This window comes from Rutidosis leptorrhynchoides, chromosome 10 (genome assembly GCF_046630445.1).
Source record: "Rutidosis leptorrhynchoides isolate AG116_Rl617_1_P2 chromosome 10, CSIRO_AGI_Rlap_v1, whole genome shotgun sequence".
Classification (NCBI taxonomy): Eukaryota; Viridiplantae; Streptophyta; class Magnoliopsida; order Asterales; family Asteraceae; genus Rutidosis; species Rutidosis leptorrhynchoides.
In genome coordinates this window covers 287,991,829-288,016,703 of record NC_092342.1, presented here as the reverse complement: position 1 = coordinate 288,016,703, position 24,875 = coordinate 287,991,829, and the positions used below count along the sequence as shown (strand labels likewise).

At 34.1% G+C, this 24,875-nt stretch overlaps 1 protein-coding gene across 1 annotated transcript; it reads right to left on the bottom strand.

Annotated features, from left to right (window-relative positions):
• Positions 1-19,331: 19,331 nt before the first annotated feature.
• Positions 19,332-22,917, bottom strand: LOC139873190 (uncharacterized). The gene is made up of 3 exons (XM_071861123.1): positions 22,095-22,917; positions 21,527-21,916; positions 19,332-19,907 (listed from the first exon to the last, which is right to left on the bottom strand). The coding sequence occupies exons 1-3, from the start codon at positions 22,821-22,823 to the stop codon at positions 19,512-19,514; spliced, it is 1,515 nt and encodes a 504-aa protein (XP_071717224.1). The 5' UTR covers positions 22,824-22,917; the 3' UTR covers positions 19,332-19,511.
• Positions 22,918-24,875: the final 1,958 nt, after the last annotated feature.

Here is a 24,875-nt window from a genome sequence, read left to right as displayed (position 1 = left end):
GTTCTTTCGACTGAAATGACTACCTTTACAAAAACGACTTGTAACTTATTTTTTCGACTATAAACCTATACTTTTCTGTTTAGATTCATAAAATAGAGTTCAATATGAAACCATAGCAATTTGATTCACTCAAAACGGATTTAAAATGAAGAAGTTATGGGTAAAACAAGATTGGATAATTTTTCTCATTTTAGCTACGTGAAAATTGGTAACAAATCTATTCCAACCATAACTTAATCAACTTGTATTGTATATTATGTAATCTTGAGATACCATAGACACGTATACAATGTTTCGACCTATCATGTCGACACATCTATATATATTTCGGAACAACCATAGACACTCTATATGTGAATGTTGGAGTTAGCTATACAGAGTTGAGGTTGATTCCAAAATATATATAGTTTGAGTTGTGATCAATACTGAGATACGTATACACTAGGTCGTGGATTGATTCAAGATAATATTTATCGATTTATTTCTGTACATCTAACTGTGGACAACTAGTTGTAGGTTACTAACGAGGACAACTGACTTAATAAACTTAAAACATCAAAATATATTAAAAGTGTTGTAAATATATTTTGAACATACTTTGATATATATGTATATATTGTTATAGGTTTGTGAATCAACCAGTGGCCAAGTCTTACTTCCCGACGAAGTAAAAATCTGTGAAAGTGAGTTATAGTCCCACTTTTAAAAATCTAATATTTTTGGGATGAGAATACATGCAGGTTTTATAAATGATTTACAAAATAGACACAAGTACGTGAAACTACATTCTATGGTTGAATTATCGAAATCGAATATGCCCCTTCTTATTAAGTCTGGTAATCTAAGAATTAGGGAACAGACACCCTAATTGACGCGAATCCTAAAGATAGATCTATTGGGCCTAACAAACCCCATCCAAAGTACCGGATGCTTTAGTACTTCGAAATTTATATCATATCCGAAGGGTGTCCCGGAATGATGGGGATATTCTTATATATATGCATCTTGTTAATGTCGATTACCAGGTTTTTACCATATGAATGATTTTTATCTCTATGTATGGGATGTGTATTGAAATATGAAATCTTGTGGTCTATTATTATGATTTGATATATATATAGGTTAAACCTATAACTCACCAACATTTTTGTTGACGTTTTAAGCATGTTTATTCTCAGGTGATTATTAAGAGCTTCCGCTGTCGCATACTTAAATAAGGACGAGATTTGGAGTCCATGCTTGTATGATATTGTGTAAAAACTGCATTCAAGAAACTTATTTTGTTGTAACATATTTGTATTGTAAACCATTATGTAATGGTCGTGTGTAAACAGGATAATTTAGATTATCATTATTTGATAATCTACGTAAAGCTTTTTAAACCTTTATTGATGAAATAAAGGTTATAGTTTGTTTTAAAATGAATGCAGTCTTTGAAAAACGTCTCATATAGAGGTCAAAACCTCGCAACGAAATCAATTAATATGGAACGTTTTTAATCAATAAGAACGGGACATTTCAGTTGGTATCCGAGCGTTGGTCTTAGAGAACTAGAAAATTTGCATTAGTGTGTCTTATCGAGTTTGTTAGGATGCATTAGTGATTATGGACTTCGACCGTGTTTTCTTTAAAAATGATTGCTTAACATTTTTGTTGGAAACTATATATTTTTAACATATGAATATTATGTGATATATTAATCTCTTAACGTGTTTGATATTATGTGATAGATGTCTACCTCTAGAACAAGTCCCATTGACTCACCTAATAATAATGAAGAGTCAAATGTAAATTGGAATGATTCATGGACTGATTCACAAGTTCCCGAAGAGGAACCGGAAGAAGAGTCGGAACCGGAAGAAGAATCGGAACCGGACGAAGAATCGGAACCGGAAGAAGAATCGGAACCGGTGGGGGAAATAATAAAACGGTTAAGTAAAAGAGAATCCTCAACCAACCGACCAAGGTTAATTATGGTCAATGGTGTTTCCGCCAAGGAAGCAAAATATTGGGAGGATTACCAATTCTCCGATGAATCGGATTCCGACGAGAATTCCAATGATGTTATAGAAATTACCCCAACTGAATTTAAAAAGGCAAAAGAAAATAATAAGGGAAAGGGCATAAAAATAGAGAAATCTAATTCCAACCCCGATGAACTTTATATGTATCGTCAACCCCCGAAGTCCTTAAGTTGTAACAATGACCCGGGAACCTCTAAACCACCAGGTTTTTCTAAACCAATGTGGAAAATTACGGCTCGTATTAGGGGAACATCATATATCCCTAGAAACTTGGCAAAACGAACCAAAACCGAAGAAGAAGAAACGAGCGAGTCGGAATAAGATAGTTGTATTCGTGTGGTGTAATATATGTAATATAGTGTGCTTATGCTTTATGATATATGTAAAAATTGCTTGTATTAATAAGTATTTTTTTTATGAATCTAACTCTTGTCTATTTTACAGTTTAAAAACACAAAATGGATAGACAACCCAATATTTTAAGAGACCTACCCGGAGACATGATTGATGAAATCTTGTCTAGAGTCGGTCAGAATTCCTCGGCACAACTATTTAAGGCGAGATCAGTTTGTAAGACATTCGAAGAACGTTCCAAGAATGTCTTGGTTTATAAGAGACTTTCGTTTGAAAGATGGGGGATATCACATTGGGAAACCCATAAGTTACGATGTGTTTACTTTGACGCATATATTGCGGGGAACCCAAATGCTATTTTACGCAATGGGTTAAGAAATTATTTTGACTCAATATATCCGAATATTGGACTTCGTGATTTAGAAAAAGCGGCTAGCATGCAACATAAAGAAGCATGTTATGCTTACGGATTAGTAATGTTCGCTTCTCACCAAAGTGAGAACAAGAACATCGGGCTACAACTATTAAACAAAACGTTTCCACAAGTGACGGAGTCGGTAATTGGGGTAAGAAATGAGGTTTTTAGATTATTACGGGACTGTTGGACATTACGTAACCCTCGTCCCTTTGACGACGTTACAACACGCTGTCTTATCAACGGCCATAACGGTTATGTTGCACAAGACCAAGGATGGGAAGTAGTCCTAGTAAAACCAGAATGCATGACTTGTTTCTGGACGTATGAATTACGTGTCTTTATTGCCTTTGCTGAACGACTTGTGTACTAGCTAGAATTATCTTCACAACTATCTTGTATCAAAGTTATTGTGTGCTATATTTCATGCTTTATGTAAAATAAGCGGTATTGTAAGTTTGTAAAATATTATATAAAAGTTTGAACGCGAAATATTATTATAATCAGTTTTTCATATAGAATTGTAGTAGTTGAATTGTATATTAGCTACTAAGTATGAACTTAACGGGTAGGTACTACCCGAATTTAAACTTATAAAACGCTAATATGAAGAAAAAGCTTTTATAAATGAGTTCATATTATGCTACGAAATACTATTAACTACTCTTAATATTCTGTATGATTAACTTGTTCCATTTGACTATTTTGAAGGCAATGGCACCGACTACTCGACACACCGTGAATATGAATGAAGAGGAATTCCGTACATTTCTAGCTTCAAACATAGCCGCAGTACAGGCTGCGCTACATACCAACAATAACCTTGGATCTAGCAGTACAGGAAATCGTGTAGGATGCACCTACAAAGAATTCACTGCCTGCAAACCTTTGGAATTTGATGGAACCGAAGGACCGATCGGATTGAAACGGTGGACCGAGAAGGTCGAATCGGTGTTTGCCATAAGTAAGTGTACTGAAGAGGACAAAGTGAAGTACGCTACGCATACCTTCACAGGTTCTGCGTTAACATGGTGGAATACCTATCTAGAGCAAGTGGGACAAGACGATGCGTACGCACTACCGTGGTCAGCATTCAAGCACTTGATGAACGAGAAGTACCGTCCCAGAACCGAGGTTAATAAGCTCAAGACAGAACTTAGAGGGTTACGAACCCAAGGATTTGATATTACCACGTACGAAAGACGATTCACAGAATTGTGCCTATTGTGTCCGGGAGCATTCGAAGATGAGGAAGAGAAGATCGACGCGTTTGTGAAAGGATTACCGGAAAGAATCCAAGAAGATATAAGTTCACACGAGCCCGCCTCCATACAACAGGCATGTAGAATGGCTCACAAACTAGTGAACCAGATTGAAGAAAGAATTAAAGAACAGACTGCTGAAGAGGCCAATGTGAAGCAAGTCAAAAGAAAGTGGGAGGAAAACGGTGATAAGAATCACCAATACAACAACAACAGCAATCGCAACAATTATCCCAACAATCGCAACATCAATCGCAACTACAACAAACGGCCCAACAACAACAACAACAACAACAACAACAACAACAGCAACTACAACAATCATCTCAACAACAATAACCGCAACAACAACAACAATCAGAAGCAGCTATGCCAAAGGTGTGAAAAGTATCACTCGGGGTTCTGCACCAAATTTTGCAACAAGTGTAAAAGAAATGGTCATAGCGCGGCGAAGTGTGAGGTCTACGGACCAGGGGTTAATAAAACGAAAGGAACAAATGGTGTCGGAACGAGTAATGGCGGAGCAAGTAGTGTCGGAGCAAGTTATGCCAATGTAGTTTGTTATAAATGTGGAAAACCGGGCCACATTATTAGAAATTGCCCGAACCAGGAGAACACGAATGGACAAGGCCGCGGAAGAGTTTTCAATATTAATGCGGCAGAGGCACAAGAAGACCCGGAGCTTGTTACGGGTACGTTTCTTATTGATAATAAATCTGCTTACGTTTTATTTGATTCGGGTGCGGATAGAAGCTATATGAGTAGAGATTTTTGTGCTAAATTAAGTTGTCCATTGACGCCTTTGGATAGTAAATTTTTACTCGAATTAGCAAATGGTAAATTAATTTCAGCAGATAATATATGTCGGAATCGAGAAATTAAACTGGTTAGCGAAACATTTAAGATTGATTTGATACCAGTAGAGTTAGGGAGTTTTGATGTGATAATCGGTATGGACTGGTTGAAAGAAGTGAAAGCAGAGATCGTTTGTTACAAAAATGCAATTCGCATTATACGAGAAAAAGGAAAACCCTTAATGGTGTACGGAGAAAAGGGCAACACGAAGCTACATCTTATTAGTAATTTGAAGGCACAAAAACTAATAAGAAAAGGTTGCTATGCTGTTCTAGCACACGTCGAGAAAGTACAAACTGAAGAAAAGAGCATCAATGATGTTCCCATTGCAAAAGAATTTCCCGATGTATTTTCGAAAGAATTACCGGGATTACCCCCACATCGATCCGTTGAATTTCAAATAGATCTTGTACCAGGAGCTGCACCAATAGCTCGTGCTCCTTACAGACTCGCACCCAGCGAGATGAAAGAACTGCAAAGCCAATTACAAGAACTTTTAGAGCGTGGTTTCATTCGACCAAGCACATCACCATGGGGAGCTCCTGTTTTGTTTATCAAGAAGAAAGATGGTACATTCAGGTTGTGTATCGACTACCGAGAGTTGAACAAACTTACCATCAAGAACCGCTACCCACTACCGAGAATCGATGACTTATTTGATCAACTACAAGGCTCGTCTATTTATTCAAAGATTGACTTACGTTCCGGGTATCATCAAATGCGGGTGAAAGAAGATGATATTCTAAAGACTGCTTTCAGAACACGTTACGGTCATTACGAGTTTATGGTCATGCCGTTTGGTTTAACTAATGCACCAGCTGTGTTCATGGACCTTATAAACCGAGTGTGTGGACCATACCTTGACAAGTTTGTCATTGTTTTCATTGATGACATACTTATTTACTCAAAGAATGACCAAGAACACGGTGAACATTTGAGAAAGGTGTTAGAAGTATTGAGGAAGGAAGAATTGTACGCTAAGTTTTCAAAGTGTGCATTTTGGTTGGAAGAAGTTCAATTCCTCGGTCACATAGTGAACAAAGAAGGTATTAAGGTGGATCCGGCAAAGATAGAAACTGTTGAAAAGTGGGAAACCCCGAAAACTCCGAAACACATACGCCAGTTTTTAGGACTAGCTGGTTACTACAGAAGGTTCATCCAAGACTTTTCCAGAATAGCAAAACCCTTGACTACATTAACGCATAAAGGGAAGAAATTTGAATGGAATGATGAACAAGAGAAAGCATTTCAGTTATTGAAGAAAAAGCTAACTACGGCACCTATATTGTCATTGCCTGAAGGGAATGATGATTTTGTGATTTATTGTGATGCATCAAAGCAAGGTATCGGTTGTGTATTAATGCAACGAACGAAGGTGATTGCTTATGCGTCTAGACAATTGAAGATTCACGAACAAAATTATACGACGCATGATTTGGAATTAGGCGCGGTTGTTTTTGCATTAAAGACTTGGAGGCACTACTTATATGGGGTCAAAAGTATTATATATACCGACCACAAAAGTCTTCAACACATATTTAACCAGAAACAACTGAATATGAGGCAGCGTAGGTGGATTGAATTATTGAATGATTACGACTTTGAGATTCGTTACCACCCGGGGAAGGCAAATGTGGTAGCCGATGCCTTGAGCAGGAAGGACAGAGAACCCATTCGAGTAAAATCTATGAATATAATGATTCATAATAACCTTACTACTCAAATAAAGGAGGCGCAACAAGGAGTTTTAAAAGAGGGAAATTTAAAGGATGAAATACCCAAAGGATCGGAGAAGCATCTTAATATTCGGGAAGACGGAACCCGGTATAGGGCTGAAAGGATTTGGGTACCAAAATTTGGAGATATGAGAGAAATGGTACTTAGAGAAGCTCATAAAACCAGATACTCAATACATCCTGGAACGGGGAAGATGTACAAGGATCTCAGGAAATATTTTTAGTGGCCGGGTATGAAAGCCGATGTTGCTAAATACGTAGGAGAATGTTTGACGTGTTCTAAGGTCAAAGCTGAGCATCAGAAACCATCAGGTCTACTTCAACAACCCGAAATCCCAGAATGGAAATGGGAAAACATTACCATGGATTTCATCACTAAATTGCCAAGGACTGCAAGTGGTTTTGATACTATTTGGGTAATAGTTGATCGTCTCACCAAATCAGCACACTTCCTGCCAATAAGAGAAGATGACAAGATGGAGAAGTTAGCACGACTGTATTTGAAGGAAGTCATATCCAGACATGGAATACCAATCTCTATTATCTCTGATAGGGATGGCAGATTTATTTCAAGATTCTGGCAGACATTACAGCAAGCATTAGGAACTCGTCTAGACATGAGTACTGCCTATCATCCACAAACTGATGGGCAGAGCGAAAGGACGATACAAACGCTTGAAGACATGCTACGAGCATGTGTTATTGATTTCGGAAACAGTTCGGATCGACATCTACCGTTAGCAGAATTTTCCTACAACAACAGCTACCATTCAAGCATTGAGATGGCGCCGTTTGAAGCACTTTATGGTAGAAAGTGCAGGTCTCCGATTTGTTGGAGTGAAGTGGGGGATAGACAGATTACGGGTCCGGAGATTATACAAGAAACTACCGAGAAGATCATCCAAATTCAACAACGGTTGAAAACCGCCCAAAGTCGACAAAAGAGCTACGCTGACATTAAAAGAAAAGATATAGAATTTGAAATTGGAGAGATGGTCATGCTTAAAGTTGCACCTTGGAAAGGCGTTGTTCGATTTGGTAAACGAGGGAAATTAAATCCAAGGTATATTGGACCATTCAAGATTATTGATCGTGTCGGACCAGTAGCTTACCGACTTGAGTTACCTCAACAACTCGCGGCTGTACATAACACTTTCCACGTCTCGAATTTGAAGAAATGTTTTGCTAAAGAAGATCTCACTATTCCGTTAGATGAAATCCAAATCAACGAAAAACTTCAATTCATCGAAGAACCCGTCGAAATAATGGATCGTGAGGTTAAAAGACTTAAGCAAAACAAGATACCAATTGTTAAGGTTCGATGGAATGCTCGTAGAGGACCCGAGTTCACCTGGGAGAGTGAAGATCAGATGAAGAAGAAATACCCGCATCTATTTCCAGAAGATTCGCCAACACCTTCAACAGCTTAAAATTTCGGGACGAAATTTATTTAACGGGTAGGTACTGTAGTGACCCGAACTTTTCCATGTTTATATATATTAATTGAGATTGATATTTACATGATTAAATGTTTCCAACATGTTAAGCAATCAAACTTGTTAAGACTTGATTAATTGAAATATGTTTCATATAGACAATTGACCACCCAAGTTGACCGGTGATTCACGAACGTTAAAACTTGTAAAAACTATATGATGACATATATATGGATATATATATATATAGTTAACATGATACTATGATAAGTAAACATATCATTAAGTATATTAACAATGAACTACATATGTAAAAACAAGACTACTGACTTAATGATTTTTAAACGAGACATATATGTAACGATTATCGTTGTAAAGACATTTAATGTATATATATCATATTAAGAGATATTCATACATGATAATATCATGATAATATAATAATTTAAAATCTCATTTGATATTATAAACATTGGGTTAACAACATTTAACAAGATCGTTAACCTAAAGGTTTCAAAACAACACTTACATGTAACGACTAACGATGACTTAACGACTCAGTTAAAATGTATATACATGAAGTGTTTTAATATGTATTTATACACTTTTGAAAGACTTCAATACACTTATCAAAATACTTCTACTTAACAAAAATGCTTACAATTACATCCTCGTTCAGTTTCATCAACAATTCTACTCGTATGCACCCGTATTCGTACTCGTACAATACACAGCTTTTAGATGTATGTACTATTGGTATATACACTCTAATGATCAGCTCTTAGCAGCCCATGTGAGTCACCTAACACATGTGGGAACCATCATTTGGCAACTAGCATGAAATATCTCATAAAATTACAAAAATATGAGTAATCATTCATGACTTATTTACATGAAAACAAAATTACATATCCTTTATATCTAATCCATACACCAACGACCAAAAACACCTACAAACACTTTCATTCTTCAATTTTCTTCATCTAATTGATCTCTCTCAAGTTCTATCTTCAAGTTCTAAGTGTTCTTCATAAATTCCAAAAGTTCTAGTTTCATAAAATTAAGAATACTTTTAAGTTTGCTAGCTCACTTCCAATCTTGTAAGGTGATCATCCAACCTCAAGAAATCTTTGTTTCTTACAGTAGGTTATAATTCTAATACAAGGTAATAATCATATTCAAACTTTGGTTCAATTTCTATAACTATAACAATCTTATTTCAAGTGATGATCTTACTTGAACTTGTTTTCGTGTCATGATTCTGCTTCAAGAACTTCGAGCCATCCAAGGATCCATTGAAGCTAGATCCATTTTTCTCTTTTCCAGTAGGTTTATCCAAGGAACTTAAGGTAGTAATGATGTTCATAACATCATTCGATTCATACATATAAAGCTATCTTATTCGAAGGTTTAAACTTGTAATCACTAGAACATAGTTTCGTTAATTCTAAACTTGTTCGCAAACAAAAGTTAATCCTTCTAACTTGACTTTTAAAATCAACTAAACACATGTTCTATATCTATATGATATGCTAACTTAATGATTTAAAACCTGGAAACACGAAAAACACCGTAAAACCGGATTTACGCCGTCGTAGTAACACCGCGGGCTGTTTTGGGTTAGTTAATTAAAAACTATGATAAACTTTGATTTAAAAGTTGTTATTCAGAGAAAATGATTTTTATTATGAACATGAAACTATATCCAAAAATTATGGTTAAACTCAAAGTGGAAGTATGTTTTCTAAAATGGTCATCTAGACGTCGTTCTTTCGACTGAAATGACTACCTTTACAAAAACGACTTGTAACTTATTTTTTCGACTATAAACCTATACTTTTCTGTTTAGATTCATAAAATAGAGTTCAATATGAAACCATAGCAATTTGATTCACTCAAAACGGATTTAAAATGAAGAAGTTATGGGTAAAACAAGATTGGATAATTTTTCTCATTTTAGCTACGTGAAAATTGGTAACAAATCTATTCCAACCATAACTTAATCAACTTGTATTGTATATTATGTAATCTTGAGATACCATAGACACGTATACAATGTTTCGACCTATCATGTCGACACATCTATATATATTTCGGAACAACCATAGACACTCTATATGTGAATGTTGGAGTTAGCTATACAGAGTTGAGGTTGATTCCAAAATATATATAGTTTGAGTTGTGATCAATACTGAGATACGTATACACTGGGTCGTGGATTGATTCAAGATAATATTTATCGATTTATTTCTGTACATCTAACTGTGGACAACTAGTTGTAGGTTACTAACGAGGACAACTGACTTAATAAACTTAAAACATCAAAATATATTAAAAGTGTTGTAAATATATTTTGAACATACTTTGATATATATGTATATATTGTTATAGGTTTGTGAATCAACCAGTGGCCGAGTCTTACTTCCCGACGAAGTAAAAATCTGTGAAAGTGAGTTATAGTCCCACTTTTAAAAATCTAATATTTTTGGGATGAGAATACATGCAGGTTTTATAAATGATTTACAAAATAGACACAAGTACGTGAAACTACATTCTATGGTTGAATTATCGAAATCGAATATGCCCCTTCTTATTAAGTCTGGTAATCTAAGAATTAGGGAACAGACACCCTAATTGACGCGAATCCTAAAGATAGATCTATTGGGCCTAACAAACCCCATCCAAAGTACCGGATGCTTTAGTACTTCGAAATTTATATCATATCCGAAGGGTGTCCCGGAATGATGGGGATATTCTTATATATATGCATCTTGTTAATGTCGATTACCAGGTTTTTACCATATGAATGATTTTTATCTCTATGTATGGGATGTGTATTGAAATATGAAATCTTGTGGTCTATTATTATGATTTGATATATATATAGGTTAAACCTATAACTCACCAACATTTTTGTTGACGTTTTAAGCATGTTTATTCTCAGGTGATTATTAAGAGCTTCCGCTGTCGCATACTTAAATAAGGACGAGATTTGGAGTCCATGCTTGTATGATATTGTGTAAAAACTGCATTCAAGAAACTTATTTTGTTGTAACATATTTGTATTGTAAACCATTATGTAATGGTCGTGTGTAAACAGGATAATTTAGATTATCATTATTTGATAATCTACGTAAAGCTTTTTAAACCTTTATTGATGAAATAAAGGTTATAGTTTGTTTTAAAATGAATGCAGTCTTTGAAAAACGTCTCATATAGAGGTCAAAACCTCGCAACGAAATCAATTAATATGGAACGTTTTTAATCAATAAGAACTGGACATTTCACAAAACAGTCCCCCACGTTTACACTTTTTAAGGGGTAAAAGTATAAATATATAATTTAATTAAAATATAAGAAATTAATTCCACTCGAATTTATAACGGGCCCTATTTTCTCGCTGGGTGCAAGTTAAATTTTTCAGAGACCACTGTTCAACTCGAAAAAATCTTCCGAACCCAACGGGACTAACTATACTCGAAACAGACACTTCTCAAAAAAACGCTAAACACAACGACAACCCGTATCTTCCCGCTCGTCACGAGTTAAATTTTTTCGACGGTAGTGTCAGACTCGAAATAATTTTATGAACAAAAAGAAACTAACCATGTTCGAAACGGGCGTTTTTTAAAAAACGCTAAACACAACGACAGCCCGTATCTTCCTCCTCGATGCGAGTTAAATTTTTCCGACAGCACCGTTAGACTCGAAATAATTTTATCAACAAAACGAAACTAACTACGTTCAAAACGGATACTTTTTAAAAAAACACTGAATACGAAGACACCTACAACGGCGCTTAACACACAGCCCATTTTCCCCTCTGTAAATACACAACGCTACATCAAATATGAATACGCAAACCGAAATCCCCGCCGCAACGCGCGGGCCGGTCCGGACTAGTTTCATATTATTTGTAACCAAGATAGAGTATTAATGAGGGTAAAATAGGTATTTTATAATAAATGGTGTGGGTGGACTAAAAGATAGTGTAGAAGAATCACACTCCTATAATCTTTATTTCATAGGTTAAATATGAAATTGGGAGAAGTTATTTTATTATTTTATTTTTGTTATAATTTTGTAGGCTTATAACTTTCTTTAGTGGCCTGGTTCTTGACTGTAGACTACTAATAAGTATATAGAGGGAATATGAGAGAAGTAGGTGTTTTATATATGTTTTTGGTGTACACCTTATGTGCTCATAACACACATATATATACTAAAAAAAACTACTATACAATGTTTATAATAATAATAAAATTAGCATCCATGACTTTTATAACACTCCCCCTTGGATGACAATTTTATTATAGAATAACTAGTACTGCCTCGTTAAAAACCTTGCTAAAGAAAACCCATTGGGATAAAACTTTAGCTAAGGGAAAAAGAGTGCAGCATAGAGTTGACTCCCCCTCAAGTAGGCAACTCCTGAATTGTTACATCTTCTGGACATGTCTCATGCCAATATTATGAACGTGTGTTCTGAAAATAGCAGTTGGAAGTGCTTTGGTGAAAAGGTCGGCAGAGTTTTTGCTGGACTGAACATATCTCATTTCAATCACGTTGTCCTTAATGAGATTTTGAGTGTATGAGAAGAATCTAGGATGTATGTATTTTGTTCGGTCACTTTTGATATACCCTTCTTTCATCTGTGCTATGCAAGCTGCATTATCTTCATATATAGTTGTTGGACTTTTATCGCGTTCTAGTCCACAAGAATCAGTAATGAGTTGTGTCATTGATCTCAACCAAAAACATTCCCGAGTAGCTTCATGTAATGCAATCACTTCGGCATGATTTGATGATGTTGCAACAAGTGTTTGTTTTTGAGAACGCCATGATATTGCGGTACCTCCATTTAGGAATACATATCCATTTTGAGATTTAGCTTTATGTGGATCAGATAAATAACCTGCATCTGCATAACCAACCAAATCTTGTTTTGATTCGTTAGAATAAAATAATCCTAAATCAGTAGTTCCTCGAAGGTATCGAAATATGTGTTTGATCCCATTCCAGTGTCTTTTGGTAGGAGCTGAGCTGAACCTTGCCAACAAATTAACTGCAAAAGAAATGTCAGGTCTTGTACAATTTGTAAGATACATAAGAGCTCCAATTGCACTAAGATATGGTACTTCTGGTCCCAGGATATCTTCATGATCTTCACAGGGACGAAATGGATCAGTGTCAACATTAAGTGATCTAACAACCATAGGAGTACTTAATGGTTTTGCCTTGTCCATATTGAAACGTTTTAAAATCTTTTCAGTATATGTTGTTTGATGTATAAGTAAACCATTAGGCATATGCTCAATTTGTAAACCAAGGCAATACTTGGTTTTTTCGAGATCTTTCATTTCAAATTCTTTCTTTAGAAGTTGAATGGCTTCATGGATCTCTTTATTTGTTCCTTTGATGTTAAGATCATCAACATAAACAGCTATGATCACATATCCGGATGTTGTTTTCTTAATGAAAACACATGGACAAATAAGATTATTGGTATACCATTTGCTTATCAAGTAATCACTTAATCGTTTATACCACATGCGACCCGATTGTTTCAACCCATATAAAGACCTTTGTAACTTGATTGAGTACATTTCATTGGGTTTTGCATTGGTTGCTTCTGATACCTTAAATCCTTCAGGTATCTTCATATATATATCACTATCAAGTGATCCATAAAGATAAGCAGTCACAACATCCATGAGATGCATTTCTAAATTTTTAGAAACTGACAGGCTGATTAAGTATCTAAAAGTAATTGCATCCATAACAGGAGAATAAGTTTCCTCATAATCAATTCCTGGTCTTTGAGAAAAACCTTGAGCTACAAGTCTAGCTTTATACCTTGTAACTTCATTTTTCTCATTTCTTTTTCGTACAAAAACCCATCTATATCCCACAGGTTTCACATCTTTAGGTGCGAGAATGATAGATCCGAAAACTTTTCTTTTATTGAGCGATTCAAATTCAGCTCGTATTGCTCCTTTCCAATGATCTCAATCATGTCTATTTTGACATTCCATGACAGATTTTGGTTCTGGATCATCATCATCATTCATGATGTCATATGCAACATTATATGAAAATATCTCATCAAGATTTTTCATTTCATTTCGGTTCCATAATATTTTTGAATGTGCATAATTGATTGAAAATTCCGTATTGACATCATCAATCTCCTCTGCAGAAGGAGTATTGATTTGTTGTTCTTCTTGAACACTTTCTTTTACCTCATTATCAGCTGATTTTCTTTTTCGAGGATTTTTATCTTTGGAACCAATTGGTCTCCCACGTTTCTGGCGTGGCAAAGACTCAAGAATGACATTATTGCCAGTTTTTGGAATTTCAATTCGAGCTGGAGCATTTGCTGCTGGTATATATGATTTAGTCACTCTTTTTGTATCTGTAAATGCATCAGGCAATTTATTCGCAAGTTCTTGCATATGCATTATTTTTTGAACTTCGGTCTCGCATTCTTTTGTGCGAGGATCAAGATACATTAATTGAGGTTCACACCATGAAACATCATTTTCTTTATTTTTTATTTCTCCCCCTAATCTAGGGAATAATGTTTCATTAAAGTGACAATCAGCAAAACGTGCTGTAAAAACATCACCCGTCATGGGTTCAATATATCTTATTATTGAAGATGTTTCATATCCAACATATATTCCCATCCTTCTTTGAGGACCCATTTTAGTGCGTTGTGGTGGTGCGATAGGGACATAAACCGCACAACCAAATGTTCTAAAGTGGGAAATATTTGGCTGATGGCCAAAAGCAAGTTGCAAGGGAGAATATGTATGACTTGCACTTGGTCTAATGCGAATCAATGATGCAGCATGCAAAATTGCATGGCCCCATACAGGTACTGGGAGTTTTGTTCGCATTATCAATGGTCTAGCTATTAGCTGCAATCGTTTAATTAATGATTCAGCTAAACCATTTTGTGTATGCACATGGGCAACGGGATGTTCAACAATAATCCCAATAGACATGCAAAAGTTATTAAATGCTTGAGACGTAAACTCACCGGCATTATCTAGTCTCACCCTTTTAATAGTATAATCAGGAAAATGTGCTCTCAATTTAATAATTTGAGCAAGAAATTTTGCAAATGCCATATTTCGACTTGATAATAGACAAACATGAGACCATCTACTAGATGCGTCTATTAGAACCATAAAATATCTAAATGGTCCACATGGTGGATGAATTGGTCCACATATATCACCTTGAATTCTTTCAAGAAACATTGGTGATTCTTTTTCAACCTTAAGAGGTGATGGTCTTATTATCAACTTTCCAAGTGAGCATGATGTACATGGGATAAGTGCATCATGAGGGATCCTTTGATCCGCCAATGGATGTCCATGTGTATTTTGTATTATTATTTTCATCATTGTTGATCCTGGGTGGCCTAATCTCTCATGCCACAAACTGATCATTACAGGATCACATGATTTTTCTTTAACTACCACATTTACTTCAGGTACATTTATATGTGTATAATGTAAACCAGAATGAAGTCTTGGTAGTTTTTCAATTACACGATTCTTATCAGTGATACTTAAATATTTTTCATTTTCTGTTGTCACTGACTGATAATCATATCCATTTTGGTATATGTCAGAGAAACTTAACAAATTTCTCTTTGACATGGGAGAAAATAAAGCATTATTTATCAGAAAATTCGTACCATTTGGTAACATGAATTTTGCCTTTCCCATTCCTTTTATTAAGTCCACAGGACCTGATATAGTATGTATAGTTCCTTCCGTTGCTTTCAAGTCTGTGAAATATTTTTTAGATTTGAGTATGGTGTGAGTGGCACCACTGTCTGTAATACAAATATCTCCACCATTTGACTGATTTTTTACTCCAGCAGCATACATCATGAACTTTAAAAAAAAAATATGAGAAACAAATAATGAGTACATAATTCATCAATATATTACATTCAAAACATGTTACAAACGATAGCACATAATAAGGAAATATGTAGTAAACTAGATATGGTGTAGATTGAAAATCTACAACCATTTATTTAACAGAAACATATAATAGGATATCTATATATATAGATATTAGAAATTTATTCATTAAAGTAGTCACAAGTTGGCTCAGTGATTTTTGTATCAAGGTCATCCACAAGATTTGCTTCTTTTCGTTTTCCCTTTAGGGATTCTTGATACCGATTAACAGAATGCTGATTTGTTCGGCAGTTTTTAGACCAGTGGCCAATTTTACCACATCGGTTACAAGAATCTTCAACATTCTTTGAAGAGTCTTCTTCAACATTGTGATTTGTGGGATTGTATGGTGTTTGAATTTTATAATTTTGTGGATTATTATTTCTTTGTCCACGACCACGACCACCACGACCACGACCATTACCATAAGGGTGATTTCGAACATAGTTATGATTTTTATTATTGTTATGGTAATTTCCATGATGATGGTTTTGGCCAATATGGTCACGACCTTGTCCACGCCCTCGTCCATGTGCATTTCTTCTTTTATTATTATTATTGTTAATAGCATTAGCTTCAGGAAATGCTAGCGCACCGGTAGGACGAGATTCTTGATTTTTCATCAGTAATTCTTTATTAACTTCTGCAACTAAGAGATAAGTTTGAAGTTTGAAAAAAGTTTGATAATTCTGCAATCTTAAATTTTCTTGCACAGTTATGTTTGCAGAATGCATTGTGGAGAAAGTTTTCTCCATCATATCAGCATCACTTATTTCTTGACCACAGAATTGAAGCTTTGAACGGATCTTGAACATGGCCGAGCTGTATTCACTTACCTTTTTGAAATCTTGGAACCTTAGATTTCTCCATTCTTCCCTCGCAGCTGGGAGTAATATTTTCTTTTGATTATCGAATCTACTCTTGATACTTTCCCATAAAACATGTGGATCTTTGATAGTGAGAAACATATGTTTTAAAGTGGTATCAATATATTTGCGAATAAAAGCAATTGATTTTAATTTATCTTGATCGGAACAAGTATTATTTTCTTTTAAAGTTTCTAGAATACCCAATGATCCAAGATTTATTTCTACGTCCATAACCCATGATGTGTAGTTTGTTCCCGATACGTCTAAGGCATCAAACTCAAGCTTTGATAAGTTTGACATTTTCTATTTTCAGAAAGATGAACAACATAAATCATAATCATAATCAATTTTTTTTATAGACAAATAATAACATGAAATTAGAATTAGTTTAGATTCATAAGTAGCAAACAAAGGAATAATGGTATGATTACAAATAATAAAACCATAAGGGAAGGATAGAATATAGGTTCATATTATATTATTAATAATATTATTATAATATATATTAAGTTATAATATATATTATTATAATATATTTTTCTTATTTTAACGTTTAAGATTTACTTTTAATAAAAATACAAACTACTTTTCATATTTTAACTTTTAAGATTTACTTTTAATAAAAATACAAACTACTTTTTTATTTTAACTTTTAAGATTTACTTTTAATAAAAATACAAACTACTTTTTTTATTTTAACTTTTAAGATTTACTTTTAATAAAAATACAAACTACTTTATTTTAACTTTTAAGATTTACTTTTAATAAAAATACAAACTACTTTTTCTTATTTTAACTTTTAAGATTTACTTTTAATAAAAATACAAACTACTTTTTCTTATTTTAACTTTTAAGATTATAAATTTAAGAATAAACATTAGTATGCATGAAATAAATAATGATTAATTGCATAAGTAATCATAAATATTAGATAACATATAAAGACCCCATCGTATTCGTATTGATCGGAATTAATCTCGACCCATGGTACCGTGTTGTCAAATGACGTGTTGCGTACATAAAGTACCGTGTTGTCAAATGATGTGTTGCGTACAATCATGAGGTCTTATTAACATAAATATAAATGTTAGTGAAGTTAATAAGAGTTAGATTACAGAAAATATAATTCAGGCGGTATAACCGATCATATATAACTTAAATAACATAAATATAAATGTTAGTGAAGTTAATAAGAGTTAGATTACAGAAAATATAATTCAGGCGGTATAACCGACCATATATAACTTAACATAAATATAAATGTTAGTGAAGTTAATAAAAGTTAGATTACAGAAATATAATTCAGGTGGTAGAACCGACCATATATAACATAAATAACATAAATATAAATGTTAGTGGAGTTAATAAAAGTTAGATTACAGAAATATAATTCAGGTGGTAGAACCGAGCATATATAACTTAAATAACATAAATATAAATGTTAGTGAAGTTAATAAGAGTTAGATTACAGAAAATATAATTCAGGCGGTATAACCGACCATATATAACTTAACATAAATATAAATGTTAGTGAAGTTAATAAAAGTTAGATTACAGAAATATAATTCAGGTGGTAGAACCGACCATATATAACTTAAATAACATAAATATAAATGTTAGTGGAGTTAATAAAAGTTAAACAATTTCTTACCTAGATTAGTGACGTGTGCTTGCTTAGATAAACCTTGATTATACAGAGCACTTCGTGCTGATAACGTGTTATAATTTTGTAGGCTTATAACTTACTTTAGTGGCCTGGTTCTTGACTGTAGACTACTAATAAGTATATAGAGGGAATATGAGAGAAGTAGGTGTTTTATATATGTTTTTGGTGTACACCTTATGTGCTCATAACACACATATATATACTAAAAAAAACTACTATACAATGTTTATAATAATAATAAAATTAGCATCCATGACTTTTATAACAATTTTATTTTAGTTTAATTTTAATTAATTAATAGAAATAGATAGATAAGATTATAAAAGAAGAAACATAAGTTGTTGGACTCCCGGCTCAGTCTATGTTCCGAGCTCAATTGGGCTTTAGGGGTCGAGCCCATTTCATTGAACATATGCTAAAATATCAAGCACTATAAATGAAAATTATGTATTAAAAGTATTAGACAATGTTTAAAGGATTTAATCTCGCGTGTTTCGCTTTGATTGTTTTTCATCTTCTCCTTTGTTATTCTTTGTCCATGATCATTGTCCTTGTTGGTTTTACGAGCTTAGTTATAGTTTTTAGTTTAGTTAGCTCGGTTTTCTTTCTTTGTAAGTTTAAAGGAGGTCTCATTTTTGATGAGCCTTCTTTTGTGTGTTATAAATTATAATAGTTCTATCGTTTTTTAGCCGAAAATAAAATAAAATTAGACAATGTTTAATTGCAAGATATGTCAATTAACCAGGATTGTACAATAACTATTGATATGTTTCTCTTTTACGTTATCAAGCTAAATATGGTTAAAATGACCCATAAATCAATTCATTCACTCTTTCTCCCCCAAAATCCACAATACATACTCGACTTCAAAACATTAACATACGCATAATGCATCCAGCATTGTACAAATTAGCCACAAGCACACTTAGTCGGAACTTTATTTCCTTTCGCGACATCTTCGAGTTTCCTTGTTTTAACCTCATTAAGAACCTTTGAAGCCCACTGTGAAAAATAAGTCGCATTGTATCCAATTCTACCGTTCTTATAGATAGACATACAACGACGATCATTTTCAGGGTCAGGGTAACGGCAATGCTCGCCTTCTGTATCACGCCACGCGCCCTCATGTTTCATCCCAGACCAACTGCACATCCATTGGTAGACAAGTTGACCCACACCAGCCAACTTGAGCCAACCTTTGGGGAAAAACTCCAACACACTACTATTTCTATCCATTAGAAAAAGGTTGGTTAATTGTGCACCATGTGGTGAAACCAATATGTCTGTTTTGCCCATTAACTTTACCTACAATTTTTCAAAAACAAAACAGATTAAAAGTCAACTCTAGATTTGTAAACAACACTTTATGATGGAAGATTTGTTTTATAAATTTGCTAAAGTCTACTTATCCTTCAAGACTTCAAGTGTAAGGGTTATATAACATGTATTGTTCCCTCTTATTCAATTTTTTTTTGGGAAATTGATCAAAATACACTTTTTTTAATCATTCAAACAAAATACATTTTTTTTTAAAAAATTGTCTTTTTACACCATTCAGTAGACGGGAATTTTGTCTACCACCTTTATCTGTCGTCTACTACCATTTTTACAAAGTAGTAGACAGTAACAACAAGGTAGTAGACTGTGAGAACAAAGCAGTAGACAGCCAATTACAAGGTAGTTGACCGTCTACTGCCTTGTTGTTATTGTTACTACCTTGTTGTAGGTGTCGACACCAATAATACATATCAATCGACACCTACAACAAGGTAGTAGACAATAACAACAAGGCAGTAGACGGTCAGCTACCTTGTAATTGGCTGTCTACTGCTTTGTTCTCACTGTCTACTACCTTATTGAAACTGTCTACTACTTTGTAAAAATGGTAGTAGACGACAGATAAAGGTGGTAGACAAAATTTCCGTCTACTGAATGGTGTAAAAAGATAATTTTTTTAAAAAAAATGTATTTTGTTTGAAGACATTAAAAAAAATGTATTTTGAACAATTTCCCTTTTTTTTTTGAACGGCTCCCTCTTATTCAATTAACAAGCAAACTCAAAAAGTTAACTAAAAGTAAAGTAAGAATTCAGGATAACCTAGTCGTCAGGGTTCTAAAATCCTCAGAAAATGTCTTAGGTACAAACCTTATTAGCGGCATATTTTGTAGTGGTCAGAGGGATAACTCGGAGTAGCCACTTACATATGAGTAAAATAACTCTCGGTTATGCTACACACATCTTAGTAAGAAATATTTGTCCATATCTGAGTCGGGACCGTCTCAACAGTTGAAAGGCCCTATACGAAAAAAAAAAAAAAAAGGGCTCACATATACGTTAAATTTTTTTACTACGCATAAAAGAATAATACTTTAAGTTATCTACTTATTTACTTAAATTGAATTTAACCAATAAAAATAAGATATTTTAACTTTAATTGACACTTTTTTATTTGATTTGATTAAATATATTGAGAAAAATATTTACATACTCAAAATTTGAGACTTTCTAAATTTTTGGATCCTAGGCGATTCCGTATCTTACCTATGCTCAAAAATACATCTGATCTGAGTAATAAATATTTGTCCTCCTTAGATAGTCTAAACAGGAAAATTTATACGTTTAACATTTTATCCACAAGTTAAAAGGTAACTAAAAGTGACAAAGTGTTTAGGTAACTTTTTTTTATTTTTATCATGAATAACACATGCATCAAAGTTTAAGAAAACCCATGAGAATAAGCAAGTGTTATTCACTTTATTATAGGAGTAACAATTTTAATTAATTATATATTTATATTATCAAAATGTGTCACTTTTTTCTTTTCTAAAGGGCACAAGATGGAAAAATATTGTGAGCATATACTAATAATAGACACAAATCAGCAAGTGACAATAATGTTTAACAAAAACGCACCATTACTAACCTGTTCACAAATGGTAAGATTACTCGAATACGCCACGGTTAACCGGCAATTCTCAACCTTGTTGCACTCTTTCTCAAAGATCTCGACAACCGTGGTCTCGTTCCTAAACGACCTCGGCCCTGTCCTCATTAACAATGTCATCCCGATCTCGTGATCAGTTCGATCCACTTCAACGCCACACATCGTCCTCACCTTACATCGAATCAGATCGTAAACTCCCATTCTCTTTTCCCTTGACATCCCCCCTTCGTTATGCCTCATCACCACCGCCTCCTCGTAACACATTACCGCTTGATCGTCTTCAACATTATCGTATTTCTCGATGTTCATCGGCCCGCCAAATGTTGCTTCCATGAGTGTATTCAGCCATGGGCTCATACCCGTCCGGACCTTGACAATTTAAACAATAATATATATTAAAATTCTAAAATAATGCTAATGAAGATGAATACTTCTCAACGATTTGTAAACAATTTTATGCATAGTAAGTGAATTTTAATGATGTATAGATTATCACCCTGCACATATTTTTTAAGTTAACCTATCAGTGCTTTCATAATTTACGTACCTCGCCCCAGTGGTATAAAATCCAGCGGGTGGGCAATGCACACCCGCTTTTCAAATGCCACGCAACAAATGGGACCAGAGCGGACAATCCATGCCATATATTACCAAAATCATAATGGTTGTATGACACAAAAGTCCGCCCTGTCACAAGCGTGGCGTTTTTGGGAAGGAATTCAGGGTATGCAAGTGCATAGTAATTCCATGAACCATCATGATTATCATGACCTTTAATGCATAAAATCCGACCATCGGATGACTTTGAAGGAAATTGTTGGTATTGTACTCCACCTTCTTCTTGTGTATCATATAAAGAACTCATGAACCATGTGTGGCCCACAAGGGCCGAGTTCGCGAATCTAAGGTCCTTTAATGGAAGAAATGTGACTGATTCTTTAAGCTTATCGCGTAACGTGTCAATGGTTTGATCGTTTGTGCACGAATTAGTTGATTCTTGATCGTTGGTGGTTAACTTTTCTTGCCAGTTGTGAAGGAATGATAGAGAATTATGAGAAGATGGTAATGGAGTTTGGAGGATTTTGATTTGAAAGAGTACGAAAAGTGTGACACATATTGAGCAAAGGTAAACGGAGAATTTCGGTGAGAAGAAAGAGTTCGGTGAGCGGGTGGCGGTGGCCGCGGTGGCGTGTGGTGATTGTTTATGGTGGTATGGCATTTCCGGTTTGGTGGTGGTGGTGGTGGGATTTTGGTGGTGCGAGAGTGGTGTGCTCATGGTCAAGCAAAGGGTTAAAGAGAGTGGAAAGTCAGAATTTAAGCAATTTTATTGGCAATGAATTGTATTCGAAGTTTGTTTATTTAAAAAAATAGTTTGTACCTTATATTTATCTAAGCTAGAATAAAATGAGAAGAAATAAAATAAAATGAAATGATGTAAGACTCTGTATAAATAGAGTAGTGATTTAAATATAAAAATTTTGTATTTGATATTCGAATAACTATGTAATGAAATTAGATAAGATGCATATTGAAGTTTGACCAATAATTTGTTGACTTTTTCGGGTATAAAAGCACTTTACAAGAAAATCAAAATTATTGTAAAAACTAAAAATGGTGAAATTCCATTACCTTTTTTAAGTCACGCGTACCCACAAGGGTATGGATTAGGGAATTAACAAATTCTTATTACTCGTACATTTTTTTCTAAATGAGTTTGGAACCACTCACGGACGGGGATCGAAAACTACTCACCCGATCATTTTTCACGCACACGTGTTTTCGAGCGAAAACACGATCCGCATAACAGTGACCCGATCCATCAACCCATACAAGCATGTGGTTTGAGCCGAATTCCTGCGTACGGGTCGGTAATACCTCCCTTACGGACTTTTTACAGAACCGAAGATTGAACCTTTAACCTTTACCGTGCCCAATATTCAAAGTATTACGGTTTATTCATTGGACCACCGGTTCAACAAAATTGTATTACTACATATCTTTTATCATTTATAAAATAATAAAAATAAAGTAACTAATTGCATATAGATTTGAACATATATAGTACCTAGTAACAGGATGTTTAACTGATTTATTAGTTAAGTTGAGATTTTTATTTATTACTCCTAATTAATTTATTATGTAGATCCACATTAAATCAATTTTTAAGAATTTATCTAATTTACACTTGCAATCTTTTGTACGTGACCGTGTTTGTGTGGAGATTTGATTGCAAAAGGTTCGCATAACGTATGCAGTAATCCTCGCAATATGAGGATCTCATTTTAAAGTTGACGCAAAGGAATTAAAAAAAAAAAATCCTATAATTAAATTTAAATTATATTATTATTATAATTCTTAATCTTAAATCTTAATTCTTATTTCTTTCTTTTTCCGATTAGATTTAAGAGGAAACTCTTTGGTGAAAGTACTACGATTTTAATTTCATACTTATGGTTATGGTATAAATAATCCTTATCCTTTTGTAGTTTCTTCCTTAGGGTGCGTTTGTTTGACTCTTAATGGAATGGTTCAGTGCTGAATGCTGAACCATTCAGCATTCAGTGCGTTTGTTTCTGACATCTGAATGACATATGATACTGAATGGTTCAGAATTCAATGTTGAACCATTCAGAACACTCTTTTAACCATTAAGAGTCTAAATTTTCTGTAATTTTTTCCTCAAATCCTATCATGAACAACACTTAACTAACAAGTATATTGAATATTTTATTCATGTTACACTTTGATAAGGTAATTTTACTCAGTTTATATCGTTTATTTTAAATGATTATCAAACAGCTTATTTTCATTCAGAACAAACTTTATTCAGAGGCTTTGAATCATTCAAATTCTGAACCATTCAGCACTAAATCATTCAGTTTTATCAAACGAACCTTTAGATAGGGTTCCAAAAGATAAATTCAAAAATTACAAAGATAATTAAATACACAATGTTATTTTTTTTTTTGAAAGGCATGGCCTCAAAAATTAAATACACAATGTTTTTTTTTTTTTTTTTTTTGAAAGGCATGGCCTCAAAGTGAGGTTGTTGGGAATTGAACCTGAGTCTTCTTTGGAGATTCCCAAGCACCCAACCACTCAACCACCCCTTGGAGTTAAATATACAATGTTATTTCAATCCATATAAACTAGAATTATAAACTAGATTAAGACATGGACGGTAAATGAATAAAGTTTTATCTGTTTTCGATCACCTTATGAATGGAATTATTTTTAACCCATGGTGCCGCGAACTTTAAAATTATTCATGTAGATGGATATTACGTACCGTCCTTGTGGCAAGTCGTCAGTGAGAAATAGTTTTTTT